At 37.2% G+C, this 15,902-nt stretch overlaps 1 protein-coding gene across 2 annotated transcripts in view; it reads right to left on the bottom strand.

Moving 5' to 3' along the window:
• Positions 1-15,902, bottom strand: part of ccser1 (coiled-coil serine rich protein 1) — a 260,784-nt gene that overhangs the window by 126,396 nt on the left and 118,486 nt on the right. For both annotated transcript variants that reach the window (XM_088910903.1, XM_088910902.1), the window contains exon 9: positions 12,663-12,740. In XM_088910903.1, the coding sequence (XP_088767029.1) occupies positions 12,663-12,740 (78 nt within the window). The remainder of the gene's footprint in view (positions 1-12,662; positions 12,741-15,902) is intronic.

Raw genomic sequence — 15,902 nt, 5'->3', positions numbered from 1 at the left:
ATTTTTTCCTCAAGAAGCCCAATGTAAAAAAAAAAATGTGCCCTCAAGGAATACAAATTTCTTTCTTGGTTCAGCACACAAAGTAAGGATTAAATCAAAGAAATGGTAAAATCGTGTCCCCATCTTTGCGGTAGGTATTTGCACAAACAAATCACTCTGACATCTTCTTATGGCTCTGTGCGGATGCAGGACTGAGAACAGATCTCTTTTTATATTATAATCTGCCTTCATTTCTTTCCCCTCGTGTTTCATGACATGCAAAGAGTCTGACAGGTTTCAGGCAGCTATCATTCAGACACTTCAACAGCCTAGCAGGTGAACAAATCAAGTGAATGTAAAATTGAGGGCATGATAATGATGTGAACATTGTGAACAGTCAAAATCACTGTTCCAATACAGTAAAAAAATAGTATTCAGGACTGTAAAATTGGACACTGTGAAATGATGTATAGAATTATCCTGCAGAATGAAATATAGAATTATATTGCAGAATAATATCTGGTATTCCCTCTAATAAATGGCTTGCAATTATCAAAGTGAGATGAATACACTGTACAATAAATGTATTTCTATCTACCGTACATACAGTATGGTTTTGTGCTTTGGTACTTCAAGTGCAGTCATTTACATTTTACAAGAGGCTAGAAAAAACAATTACTTTACCGTTTTGCCCTCAGAAATTTGGAACTAACTACTGTTGTCTTTTTCAGTATCCCCCAATTTGGAAATGGTAACATACAGGTAACGCTGTAGACTCCCAGGTACCTGGCAAGCTGCAGTGGCCTGTTCTGCATTCAGCTAAAAAGATGCTGGGAGACAGGGGACAGTGTTCTGCAGCCAGTGAGAAGACATTGGGGGACAGGGGACAGTGTTCTGCATTTAGCTAAAAAGACGCTGGGGGACAAGGGACAATGTTCTGCAGCAGGTGAGAAGACGCTGGGGGACAGGGGGACAGTGTTGTGCAGCCAGTGAGAAAACACTGGGAGACAGGGGACAGTGCTCTGCAGCAGGTAATAAGATGCTGGGGGACAGGGGACAGTGTTCTGCAGCCAGTGACAAGATGCTGGGGGACAGGGGACAGTGTTCTGCAGCCAGCTGAAAAGATCATGGTGAACGGCATGTTTCAGCAGGTACGCCAAACTAGTCGGATACTTTTCGTGCCTTCCTAAGATTAGCTAGTAATGAATACTGAATGCTAAATGAAAATACTAAATACTAAAACTTTATTTGTGTTACAGATGCAATGCATTCTTACAAGGCTTTTCTCTCCCTAATAATACCTGGCATGCACATATTATAAAAATAGATGACGTGCAAATATTATAGACAGAAAAACTAAAGTTCCCTTTAGAAAACATAGGACCTCACAGTCAGTGAAAACATTGTGGCATCAATACCCCAGTCAGAAGCCTGCAGTGTTTTGAGCAAGGGTAAGACAGAAGCTCTCAAACTTGTAGCCAGTTCTTACTGGTAAGAACATTCAAGAGGTAAGGGAGCCATTTGGCTAATCTAGGCTATTTGGTAGTTATAAGCAGGGTGCTGCATCAGCACAAGTAGGCTGCAAAGGAACAGGTAAAGGAACTACATGTTGTAGTTAGTAGTTAAGTGATACAAAGAGTAGTAGTTAAGTCATCCAGCTGTTTCTTGAAAGAACTCAGGCCACTGGCTTTAACAAGTCTTTCTGTGAAAAGCTATTAATTTAAAATGTGTCCAGCACAACTGGCATTTTCACATAAGATTGTCTAAAACAAATATTCAGCTATATTGAGAGAGTATATAGAAAATATATCTGTTCCACTGAAGACATGTTCCACCCCATAAATAACTGTCAGAAAACAAAATGCATATAGAGACACTGTGGTCTTCCAGGAAGCATTAAACATGAATCAATAGATTTGGGAAAAAAAACTCACAGAATATTTCTCAAACTACAGCACACATAAGCTGTTATCTAAATAGCCCATCTTTTCATACATTGAAGTAGGGGTTATTTTCAAACGAGGGCCACTACAGAACAATCCTACTTGCTCTTAGTCTGATTGCTTTTGCTGTACCTCTATTTTGTTCCCCACAAATGAGTGCTTTCAAAATCAGGTAAAACAGGGTTGCAGTCACTCTCCTAATTTGGTTCATTAGGTATTCTGATGGTGTTCAGCAGCAGAACACATAATAGTAATAATTAGTCATTTAGCAGACACTTTTAAGTGGCTTCAGAGACCAGGGGGTGACTATGTATCAAGACATGCTGCTGCAGTAGGATGAGCAGGGCTGGGCTCTAGGTCTTATCTGAAGGGTGGAGCTCACAGGGTACCAGATACCCTTCAAAAAAGTCCTCTAGCCTTCTACTTCCCCAAGGCAATAGTGCTGGATAAAGTAAAGAGTCGCACATTTCCTTCCCACTTCCCTTAATTTCGTAGGAACAGAAAGACATTATTTGTGATCCATCCATAGGAAAAAGCCCCAAAACATATCCTGGCATTTTGTAGAGCAAACCCTCTGCATCGGAAGTCAACATTATGTGGACATTATGTGGAGAAAACAACATTCAGAAAGGAAGAACTGGTTTAATTAAAACTGTTCAGTCCAATGAGAATTATCACTGACCATGAGGTTGCCCTTCTTCCACACAGTCTTAGCAGGGTATCATCTCTTGTTTTCTCATTCAACACATTTATATTGTTTCCTCTCTATTTTTTCTATCTTATTCTCCTTATTTTATAACATTCCTGTACGTCTGAAGTCAGTGGCCATTTCATTTTCTTTATTTAATTTTAGACGTGATGTTTTTCGCTTTAATCATGTCTCAGGTCACTCTTCACTCACACATCCAGATTGCTCTTTTTTATTTAAATCAAAATACCATAAACTTCAGTGACAAATTAACAGAGTCTTAATGGGATCATGAATCCATGATTTATTTGTGCTTCCACCATGCAATGCTGTTCATCACAATAAGCGATATGATAATAATATATTTAATCTTGATTACAATAACCCAAAAGCGAAAACATCAAAGCCACAGGTTTCCTTGGTAACCTTATCAAGTGTTATTTCTAAAAAGAGGTCCGTTTTCATTGTTTTGTTAGTGCTGTTAGAAATGCACATTCTGAAGTGAACGCAGTGGCTGAAATGAACTTTGACTTGCTTCTGAAAGTCTAAGAAGAATGACGTGGGTGGTGTAGATATCCACCACACCAGCTATGTTCAAAGCCAGCTGAACAAAGGCAGTTCTGGAGAAGACAGGGAGCTCTTTTTAAGTCTAAATGATTTTGTTATTGAGGATACCAATGGGACTTATGCAAGCAATTTTTTGTCAACACTGATGTGCCTTTAATCTTCCGCTTTGTTGTCAAGTAATACTGTAGCTTTAGCAGACAGAATAAGTGCACTTATTAGTTGTGTAGGTGACTTTTTCTGAGTACACTCAGCATTTTAAAACCTTGGTCTCATTGTATTTTGCCATAGACACATTTTTGCATGTGTTATCACCATATTATGTCTTTCCTTATATATGAATTAAATGAGCAAAACCAGAACACTCTTGCGGAAGAAGAGTATGTTAAAATAGTCTCGTCTTTTCTTGCTTGAGCTCTGTATTTAAGTCAACCCATACTTATCCAATGTCAGTCTGGTGATCAGTCTTAGTCCACATCCTTATGTAAAATAAACCACCTTGAAGTTCAAAATTCTGATGGACCCCATTGGCATCTCTCCTATCACTCAGGGAGCAGACAGTCAGCGTTGGAAAGGAATAGGAAAGGAAAAGTCACTACATTAAAGCAGTGGTTCTCAATATTTCCTGTGGGAGTGTTCCCCTTTTCAAGAAATCAGATTCCATCCCCTATTTGAACACAAAAGCATATTGAAATGTGCTGTCCATTAATGTCACTGCCACAGGATACAAACAGCAGGTAGGTCAATAGAAAGGTCAACAGAAACACCTTAAGCATTGTCTTAGCAAACCCATCAGTCCCCAAGACACCTTGCTGTGATCGGCAAACACGACTGATTAAATAAAAAGTTTATTTCAGAGTCCACTGAGCGGCATAATGTCTGAATGTGTTTCCCATGACAAAACTTAATTCAAAAGCAGTTTAAATACATTAAGGACACAAGAGACAAGTATGCTTCCAAACTGAAAGCTGTGCCACATTATTTATGCCAAAGTTTTAAACACTATACAGATTTTAAGGTGTGTTCAGTGAAAGACCATCCCAGTTATGAAAGTGGCTTTTGTGACTAGATATGTTGAAACCTTAAAAAGATAAACAGGAGAATGATGGAGGAACAATGTAGCCATTTTCTTCATCCTTCCAGATGAAGAGAGTTTACAATTTTTCATTATGAGAGCAGCAACAGGATTTTTAATCCACATTAATTAATTTAATTAATGCACAGCCAAACGGTATCTCTAAGTGACCCTATCCCAAAACAAAACTGCAGCACTCACTAGTGCTGCTCTAAGTACAGTGTGCGTCCTTCATTCAGATGGGCATTTAATTCTGCTGAAGGTTGTGGCACCTAGTCAGCATGTCTTTGGGAGGCAGAAGGAAACTATAGCACTCGGCAGAAATGAACACGCAAGCTCCACACAGACATCCCCCATTCAAGAGGGCTGCAGCGTTCACCACCAGACCAGTCAGCAGCAAGAAGAAACACAACATTTTGGCTGCTGAACCTTCTTATTGTGTGAATCAAAGAAAACGTTGTGTTTCTTCTACTTTCCAGCATGGAATCAAGCTCTACTTCTTACTTTACAGCCAAAGCACACTGAAGCAGCTCCCTACTTGATATTCTATATTACATATGCAATTATATTCTGAACAAAGGCACTAGTATTAGCTTTTATGTACTGTTGTGTGCACAGAAAAAGAATTATCACAATAAGAGCGATAAAAAGCACTCCTAAATAATACTCCAGGATATACCGCTTTCAAATGAAATCAGAATAGATTGAATAATGCTGCAAAATATGACTCAATGTTTGATTTGCAAAATGAATACTTCAAATTATTTGTTTCTAGCATGGTGACATGTACATGCAGTTTGTCCTCTCATGGTTCTGCCGATTGCCCATTGTATTTGAATTGTCCTCCACTGTGAATTAGATATTTATCCCATAATATGTATGAAAAAGAGACAGTTGACAAAATGGAAAGCCAATCCTGGCCAACAATGGCCACATGTGAAAGCAAACACGCACCATCATGATTCATTCAAAGCAAATTTAATTACGGTCAGGGAGAGTAAATTCAATCAAATCTGCCTTATCTTTTGAACTGTAAGTAATAGAGTTCTGGTTTCAGTGTTGATTTAAAATGAAAAACTGTATATATTGCTTATGATAAATTAATACAAATTATTGAGGAATATGGGTCCTGTCAATCTATGTGGTTTGGGCCTAGAGTGATTACCCTTCATTGGTCAGGGGTTTTATTTTCTGTTGCTGTTCCTGAAGGTAGTTTAAACTAGTTTTGCTTCATGTTAATGTAACACTGTTATTGATTTATTGATTTTAGTGGCATTTTGCAGAGGTTGTGACAGCCTTCCATATTGCCCCACCAGAATAACAATCAAATAACTGCAGTAACATGCAAATACAATTACATATTCATGATTGAATCAAAAACATCATACTGAAGTGTTACTTCCTACATGTAGTATCTGGTAACTAGAATATATGTCATTGGTACCAGTCCAATTCATGCAAGAAGTTGAACACCCTCAAGTTTAGTTTTACAAATTATTACTAAATCAAATCTAGAAGACAGTACATTGTATTATAATTTATTTTATTTGCTTAGTAGATGACCTAGGCTTTATTTTCAACAAACTTTGGAAAATGTGCTCTCAAAAAAGAATAACAGGTGGCAGCATCAATCATTAAACTTGATTTTTTAACTTGACACATGTTGGGTTCATTTATCCAATAATCTTCAAACACGCCATCACTAGTCACTTTTCCTTTGTCTTCTGTGTTGCCCAGACTTGACATTTTGTGCAAATGAGAGTAAAATGTTGACATTGGGCAGTAAGTATAAGAGGGTACATCTAGAATCCCTAAATGAACCTATTGGATTGAAGAAAAACCTAAAAACCTGTTTCCTTTAAGATTTCAAATGACCCGAATGACAAGTAAATGGGTCACTAGCAGTCTAAAACAGGTTATTTCTTTCTTTATCATGAATTTCCTCATCCTGTGTTGTCATATTGCAGAATTTAAAAATTAGCATCCCTGTTTTTGCTATTACAATACCACTACTATAAAGTCTGGAACATAAAGTACACTGATTTGATCTGAATCAGTTGATTTGAAATTGAGAGCAAGTGGAGGCAAGTGGGGAAGGCTAGATTATAAGGTACTTGGATAGCTAATATAGCAGCGAGGTCTATTATTACACTTAGAATTAAGTTTTATTAAAGATTTCTAATAAATTTCACTTAACCAAGCCGCTTGGGAATGTGGGTGAGAGGCCCCTCAGCCATCGAAAAGCTTTATCTAATGCTGAAACATCTAATTATACAGTATAATACACAGATGTTCATCACCCAAAGAAAGATCCACCAATGGGGGATCTGCAGGGTGGATAGCAGAACTATACCTCATAGCATCTCAGTGAATCACCAGCTGTGATATTGCACCTAGAGCCCAACTCATTTTCATTGGTTAACTCACTGGTTCGTCTTCTCTCTCCAACTGAACTGGCTCACTTTTCAAACTACACGATTGCAAGCATTTCGAGTCAGGACTTAAACGTTTCGCCAAGATGCTCGAGTCAGTAAAGTACACAATGCTGCCCAAGATATTCTTCATGAAATTAAAGAAATCTGGTGATTGCAAACCACTCTTATTTTCACCTGATCAACAAAATAAGACAGTTGGACTCTTTTTTGTCAACGTCCTGAATATCTGAGTATATTCAGTATCAAGCTATAGCCAGGAAGAACCAAGTTCTCCCACCTGTCTCTCTTACAGCTGGACCCCAAGAAGACTGTACACAGACTACATTTAAAGACAGAAGTCAGTGCGTATTTACTTACAGAACAGCCCCCAATACTAGGCAAAGCTCTCTCTTCTGTTGGCACTGGAACATCCCCAGCACAGAGCAAGGAACTGCTAGGTTAGATTGCGGACCAACCAAGTCCAGCTCTGCCTTCTCAGTAGGAAGTTATAACTCATCAAGGACATTTGGTCAATGGATCTTTGAGTATAAAACTTCTTTAATCACATTATAATTCTCAAAAGTTGAACTACTATTTCAAACACGTTTGATGTTTAGCTTTGATGCATATTTACTTTTATCTGAGAATATGAATGTAATGTAATTATATGATAAACCCTACAAGGTAGATCATAACGCATGTTATAGTCAATGTATTTTAACTATGTAGTCATTTATTCTTCTCTTTGTAGTCCCTGAGTGAATAATCAACCTTTTGTTGACACAACAGGTTCTTTCACAAATACAATACTATTATGTTTGTTGTTTGATATGCACGTTTTGATTACTAAAAGTACTCTCACATTTTGCTGTTCCAATTTTTAATTGTTACATATTGATCAATTTAATTAAAACCCTTACATCACTACACTAATATCCAGTTATTTGGTGTTTTACATTTAAAATATTAAACTCTGCCCTGTTTCTACTAAGCTATCTCATTAAATCAATCAGCAGTGCCCTGTCTGTCATATTGGCAAGTGAAGATTACACTTAATTTGTTCATGAAAATTTACAACTCAAAATAGAATTTTGCTTTAAAGAATGATCAGTGTCTCTGAGAGTGGAGAATAACAGATTTATAAGTCCACTGGGTACGGGCAAGCTGACCTAGTAAAACCATGCAAAGTGAGTCAGGTAGTGAAAGTAACTCAAAAGCAGTCCTTTATTTCCATGTAGTTCACTCTTTTTAATCTTAATTTAATTTTATGACTGTGTGCACAATCCTTGAATACAATGATGAAAACAATTTAAAAAACTTTCATACCTTAAATTTCAATCTCATTCTGTTCATACAGTATGATATCAGAATCTGTGATCTATTGATTTAGGCATTTTTCTCTCCTGAAGATCAGGTTACATACTGAGCTTTCTCATGTGCCCCACATCTATGGATCTCACTGCCTAACTCAATTACTAGAGAGTCTGCAACTGTCACCATTATTTAAAACTGCTTAAAAACTTACTATTTAACTTTAATGTTTATTGTTTTGCTGTCAGTTTTAATGAGCAAATTTAGTTCTTCTTTGTGTTTTATTTTAACTCTGTATTATGCATAACATGTGTACTACTCTAAGGAACGTTAAAGTTTTTTTTGAAAGTGCTTACAAATAAAATTGCATTATTATTCTTGTTATATTTGTCGTCATATGATAATTTACTCAGAGATTAAATAATCTTGATAATAAAACGTTTATCACCTGGCTGCAGGCCTGTTTCTCTTTCACTGCTCACTTACGAAAAGCACCCTTGTGGAACCTCATTCAGACAGTTGCAACACAGCTATCAAGATAATCAACCCCATCGTCTGCCCTGTGGGATCTAGCAGGCCTCTTTTTGTGGCCCACTTCTTTAGTGGCTTGACAGCATATTATTTTAAGTCGAGCAGCAGACAATCAGTCAGGCTTTTCTGTCTTGCTGTCCACTCTGCATCTAGTACCGGTTTTTGGAGATCAGAAGGACAGTCACATTGTGGGGGCATCTGTTCTGTGCTGAGAACCTGTTTTATTAGATACTCATGTCTGTAGAGTTTATGAGGTCAGTGGTTAGTTTTCCGTGGGACAATCAACAAATTATGAAAATCGATTGATCATGTTGCTTTAAGACTTAAGTTTGAACTTTTTAACAATTACTTTTGAATCATCTCAATCTGGGATTCATAAGATTCAGAAGTACTGTACCACCAAAAGGTTTTCTATCTTGGCTTACACGAGAAAAATTCCAATGTTACAGTGACCACATATTTCACATGGCTGCCATATTGAGAACAATATATTAAGAGAGAAAAAAAGAAAATACCCTAAACACCCACCGCTAAAAAACAGACAGACTACTCTAAGCTGTAATACTCACAGTTTTTTTTCCATTGTATGCAGTTCTACAGACCTATATGAAATCTGATTGATGGCACAATAATGGATGGATACCCCTCAGATGTTAGCACTTATTTAATAAATATGGATGAATAGACTTGGGTTAAAAGTCACGCACAGGCTCTGGGAGCATAGAAAAAGAAAGGTCTGCAGGAAATTCTCAATGACCTGCTACATGGTAAAGAAGGATGAATCGGCCCTATTAGCCAGGAAAGTAAATGATCCGACTAGTCAAACAGATTGAGGTATTTACGCTTTATTTTCTGGTCAATTTGGGGGCAATTTTTTTAGGAACCCAAGAAATCAGAGGCTGTTCTCCAAGAGCCACTGTCAGACAGTCCCTGACATGGGATACAATGGGAGATACATTACTTCTGCTTTCCATGTGTAAACCTCCTAAGGATGTGAGTTATTACTACTCTTTCAAGGTGAAGTGTACAATTGCCAAATCGAACAGGGAGAGATAAGATTTCTTCTTTTATAAAGAGGTAACTTCAGTGCTATTATTTACTTGTTTATTGTAGAACATAGTGCCACAGAGGTAATTGATTTCATTTCTCTAACAAAATATTGAGTATAAAAGAAAGTCCTGACATTTGAAGTGCAATATTAATCCATATTTTCTTCCATGTGCAAATTTAGCAAATAAGTGGAGCCACAGGCAGGTGTTGACAGTTTAGAAGCTGCTGAAATCATATATTTTCAAAGGCAGGAGTGTTGAATCTGGGCAGAGCTGTAACAACAGTTTAGGAAACATTTTTGTTTCTCATCCTGCTCTGCTTATGGTGAGAGGTTATCGCCGTTCTGTAAAATAAAGTCCAAATGCTAAGCTCTGGGCAGCACAGTCGAAGTCACGGTACCCTTGTGGGTCATACCCAGTCAGACTGTGGACTAGGACTGCTGCCTCTGACACATTTTCCTCTGCCTGAGACACACAGCCCAACCCACAATCAAACCTAACATGCTGTTCTTCAAAACCTCTTTCACGCTGTCATAAAAAACTTCTCCCTAGTCCCTTATGTAAGTTCTTCCAATGGGACACTAGACCTGCCATGACTATAGGGTTGTTTGAGCTGTGCTGGGAGATCCCACATTCCCTTCCCACCATCACTGGGTCCCCTCCCGACTTGACATTTTTCATGAGGACCCCAGTACAGCTGGGATCCGTGGTGCCAGAGCGGGGTCGCTACTGCTGTTGTTAAGGTGGTCAAATCCTGTTTGTGTGGAATTTTTGCTGTAGCTGTCAGGCTTGATTGAGGGGATCAATTGGTAGAAACACAAAAAAGATACCATGGAAGGCAATCTTGGGGGAAGGGAGGTTTGGAGATGTTGTATTGTTTTTCCTTGTTTTTGGAAAATTTTTAATTTTTACAGTTGAATCCAAACACAACCACACAATGCTGCTGGAGAACATCTAACATGCAGGAGATGGGTCCATTCCTGAAAAACCACTGGAGTGACCTGTGTATTAATTAACACTATGAACCCTGCTCACATGTACAGTACAATTTGACTGCTTTACGCTCTCTTGTAAGTATAACTCTGGAGATACATTATAATAAGAAGCTGCACAATCCAACCTTAGAACACCTTAAAAAATTCTTTAAAAAGCAAAAGACAGTGGCACATCTTTTAATTGAAAGCTTGTATCTTACTTTTAGCACAAAAAAACAAATGATTGTGCTTCTGAATGAATACCATGTGTTTCAGGACCAATAAAATCACATACAACTTCATCTTATGATGACTCCTGCCTGGGAAGGAACAATGAGAATGTGACCTTCAGCCACATCACCAACATCACAAGAAGCAAAGTACTGTATCTTCTCCCCTGTGACAAAAGCGCTGAGTTTAAAAAACTGGGGCAGGACCATATTTTGAAATGAATATAACCTTTAAGGTTAGTGCTGTTATGTAAAATTATAATACAAACCCCTCAAAAACAGTGCAAATAATCATCTACAGTACCTCTCTATGATAATGACACAGGGAACCTAATTTACTGTAACACACTTTTGTATGCACTGGAAAAAATGGAAAAGGATTGCAAGTTCTGTTGCAACTTTGCAAAGCAGAAAAAATATTTAATAATCTAACCTGACCTAACTAAAGTCTTACAAAGACATTTGGCACATGTGACATAATTTTGAGAAAACAAATGTTGAGTGTGATCAATTAGCTACTAGCACTACTTCAGATGAATCAATTAGCTGCTACAAACTAAACAAGTGAGATGAACCAAATGCCCTCTTTTCTGCAAACATTCTGATGTTTGTCTTTCTGGAACAGACTAGTTTTTCTCTCAAGTTCCTGATCACATTAATCTCTAATACATCTTGAATATTTTAAGATATGATATATCTATACATGGAATCTGAATAACTGACTGCACAACCAACAGCAAAACTTCTAAATTATATTTGTAGAGGGAGGTGCTATTGTTTACCCTTTCCTCAAAAAAATTGACACTCATCAGAGCCAATCTGTACATGACATACTGTAGAAAAGAGTCACGATGAAATGGATTTCTTTCTTATATTAAACTAGCATTTCATGCACTACACTCAGTATGTGTTATGTAGTCTGTGGCACTTGATGAGATTTATATTATACAAACAGTAAAAGGAAATGCTAATGCACAAACAGAAAGCAGATGGGATTCAGCAGTCTGAAGAGTGTAACACTCAGCATTTAACTGTACACAAGAGATGGGCCCGGATCCACATTAATGATGAACTAACAAGATGTGGCTACCCTGACTCTGAATATGTCAACTGGCATTGCACTCACCCTGTCTTTACAACTTCCAGATAACAGAATGAAGTAAGATATCTCATCTTCAGACCAACCAGCTAATTATGATAACAGCTATAAGTAAACACTGAAGCCAATCTCTACGCTTGGAAAGGCCTAAGAGACATCTGGACTAGACTTTGGCAATAATGGAATATATAATCGCAAAAATGGTGCTCATTCATTGATCAAAACTGAAAAAAAATTCTAGAAAGAATATTCCTTAAAAATGCTTTTTATCAAAAGATAATTTATATGAAAGATATTTCAGTGGTTAAAAAATAACACTGAGTTCAAGGTTAATTACACAAGCACTGCACAAAACCTGCTGTCTGGATGTCTGTCTTTTGTTTCAGAGTTCCTCAGGATAGTCAGCAAAGGCACAAGTTTTCCTTGATATGGTAATTTTACTGAGCACAAATACATCACAAATACAATGTGTTCAAACAGTAAATGTGTTTTACTGACTTTTATTAAAACTTCAATTAATAAATAAGCAAGATGAAGAGAAGTGAAAAGAAATCCCGTGTCCAAACAAGAAAATGCATTGGGGTGATTATTTCAGCAAACAAAGAGATACCAGTATTGCTTGTAATTAATTTCTAATTATCTCATTTCAATTGCAGAGAGTATCCAAGAATCATGTTAGATTAAAAGATGAATGGCACTGCATACAAATCCTATTAGGCAAAAGGATGGAGATAGCCGCAAATGTAAATAGGTTGGTGGAGCTCGGAATAGCAATAAGGACTTTTATAGATGCATTGGTACTCACATCATGGCTGATGATTTCCGTCTGTGTAGATTTGTCAGTTCTTTGGGAGAGGTGTTTCTGCAAACTCTGGGCTTTTTCCTGAGGAAAGAAAACATGTTCAATAGCTGAATTAATAACTTTGCAAAGATAAGCAACATAAAGTTCAAGGTTGAGAGACACCTTTCCTTTACTGACAAACCCCATGAAATACGAGACTATCTTCTGCAGAGGAAAATGAAAAATAAAACACAGATTTAAATTATTCAACACTACCCCACTACCCTGTCTGAGAGTGATGTTACGAAGAGGCAGTGACATGCCTGTAGAAAACAACAGAGCTCACAACCCATTTTTTTCACTGCTAGTTACTCGTTAAATAACAAAAGGGTGGAAGTGCTCGTGTGGTACAAAATGCATGCTTATGAGTTTGCAAGTGGAAAGGCAGCTTGTGCGGGTGACAAAATCACGCAGGTTTGCTGGTTTCAATCCCACTACATGGGCTCCATCACACAAAAGAGAGAGGAAATCCACTGCCGAAAGAGAGCAGGTTGGTATGGCAGTTTGCACCCCTGCAGAACTTTGAATCCAATATTAATTGATTCTTAATTGCTGAAGTAATCTACTGCAGATGTTGCAGTTCCCTTTGTTTATTAAGAGATATGAGGATTAGACTGAAGAAAGATATGCAATGGCCTGGACTCCAAGTAGAAAGTTTGACTACTTCTACTAGAATGAAGCTGAAGTGACTGCTGTGTGGGTTACCAGGACTGGGAATCCCTTGGGTTGATGCCTATACTCACGTTGACCACCACCATCAGCCATCTAGAAGTGGCCATAATAAAGAAACAGCCCTGTGGCCTCTGATAGTCTAGGCCAGATGCATTGTGGACATACCAGGGGCAGATAACTTATTGTACATACAGTATGAACACCAGACTTTTTCATGTAATCTAAATGTGTTTTGTGAACTTTCAAGGCAGAAAATTATATTATAATTATTAAATTATACTGTAGCTTTAAGTAATTGTAAACTATCTAATATTTGTCATCAACAGTTAGGGGAATAACTGCCTAAAATGCTTAAAATAATCATAGTGCACAAATACTACTATCTGGATGTCTATCTCCTGTATAAAATTAAATCAGCAATGTGTGCACAACAGAAGAAGTGGTTGTCATGGGAGATTTCAATCTTCCCCAGACAGATAGGGAATAAAAGTTAGGGACATCAGTAACAGAAAGGGTATTTTACTAATTATTTATTCTTCTCAAACAATCAAGACAGATTATATAAATTAGAGAAAAGAGTTTAACAGTTAGGGAACATGGTCATACACGGTTTGCATTTATATAGATTGAAACTGAAATTGTACACTTGAGAAGTAATGTCTGTGAAGCATGCGTCTGCCACGCCATCCAGTGCCTTATTTCTGTCATTTGCACTGTGACCCCAGCGTGAAAAGAATAGATATTAGAGTGCATTTTGGATGATGCGTGTAATGCTTTCATTGTAACAAGAGCTGTACAGAAGATGAGGGGATAGTGGAGCCTAAAACAAGATAATGATTTGCACACTAATTTAGATATACTGTATATACAATTTTCTTTTCCATTCTTCTTTATTTTGTTTGAAAGTAAAAAGGACAGAAATGTGATGCACAGTGAAATTCCACGTCCAAGCCAAAAGGAATCTCACATTAAAGTAAGAAACAGTTGCAGTTTGGGTCAATGATGAAAATCCACAAAATGGAAAAACAGTAAAGAGGTAAACCAACTTGTCAATGTGAAATCAGCATGCAATTGACTTTATCGCCTGTGTATTTCATTGTTCAGTTTGAACCACGAAGCCCTGAAATTAGTCTACAGCCCACGGCAAGAACTGCTGGTCAGCAGGTCAATAAATTACGTTCAAATGAATAAGTAAAGTATGCTTTTACAGCTTGTGAGAGAAAAGAAAATGTGTACAAAAACATCCTGCAGAACAGGTGAGATTTCATTTCAGCTTTAACTTCTCCTTTCATCCAATAACAAACTGTAAATGTACAGTATATAGTATTATCCAATAATATCGTTCACACCATATCAATGTGCTTCCATTACGTAATTCTATGGATCATTATAAATATAACAAATCTGTCCACACATTCCAAATACCGTATACATGCAGAATACTAACATTCCACTTAAACTGCTCATTTCCATGGTGGATTTGGAATGTTAGTACTGTCCTGAAATCATTACTCCTTAGCCATATCACCCACTGATTTTGTAAAAGTAATAAACACATTTTGTCAGGGATGGATGGGCATCAAACCCAGTATGTATCCTGCTTCGAGGTTATTGTCTGCTAGGCTAAACTCTAGCTCACTACCACGTTCTGTTGGTTAAGTGGTTACTGAACAATTCAGTTTGTTCATTGCTTTACAATGAAATGTCTACGTTTATTGAATGCTACAGAATTGCAATTAAAGCTTCAAATGACCAATTACACTTACATACTTTAAAGGATTATTTTGTTACAGGGTTCTCCATCGACCACTATTACTGCATGTATTAAAACACTTTTATTCAATTAATATGGCAAACAGTATTGAGCCATTGGCCTTGTAAAAGAATGAATATACAGTATTTGATTGAGTAAATATACTGGATATACCAAACAGTAGATGTTGAAATGAATAAATAAACATCTTCGAGCCAAATATTCACTTTCATCTTCTCATTATGTTCCCATTCATCACTCAAGTTTAAAATCTCTATTGAAAATCCGTCAAATCTGTTATACTTCTGTGGGTCTACATTATGTTATAAATTGACACCATCAGACTAATAAGGTATAAATGCTTGAGATTTGCTTGTTTTATATGACTAGATGTAATCTGTATGAAAATTTGTAGATTGTAGCATTTTTCTCCTTTATATGAAGTCATTAAATTGGGGAGAGATGAAAAGCACTGATTCTATTAAAACTAGGTTTTGGAAACAACTTCCTCCTGCAGCAAATTGCAGAACACATCAATATTGACAACATTAATTGCTTTTGAGAACTACAGTAAGAGCTTTGGAATGACAATATGACATCTGTTTTGCCCCCGATCAACATACAGCTGTGACGCATAAGGCTGTATCTTAAATGCAGTCTGTCTAATTTCTTAAATCTGGTTCTCACTCTCTCTTATCTCCTGTCTCTCTCACAGGCTAGACTCCTCTATGAGCTCTATGAGTCTTTGGATCTACTGTATAATATCTCTCTGGGGCTCT

This window comes from Atractosteus spatula, chromosome 3 (genome assembly GCF_055471065.1).
Source record: "Atractosteus spatula isolate fAtrSpa1 chromosome 3, fAtrSpa1.hap1, whole genome shotgun sequence".
NCBI classification, from domain to species: domain Eukaryota; kingdom Metazoa; phylum Chordata; class Actinopteri; order Semionotiformes; family Lepisosteidae; genus Atractosteus; species Atractosteus spatula.
Note: the sequence above shows the minus strand (reverse complement) of the source record. Positions and strands in the feature narration are given on the sequence as shown.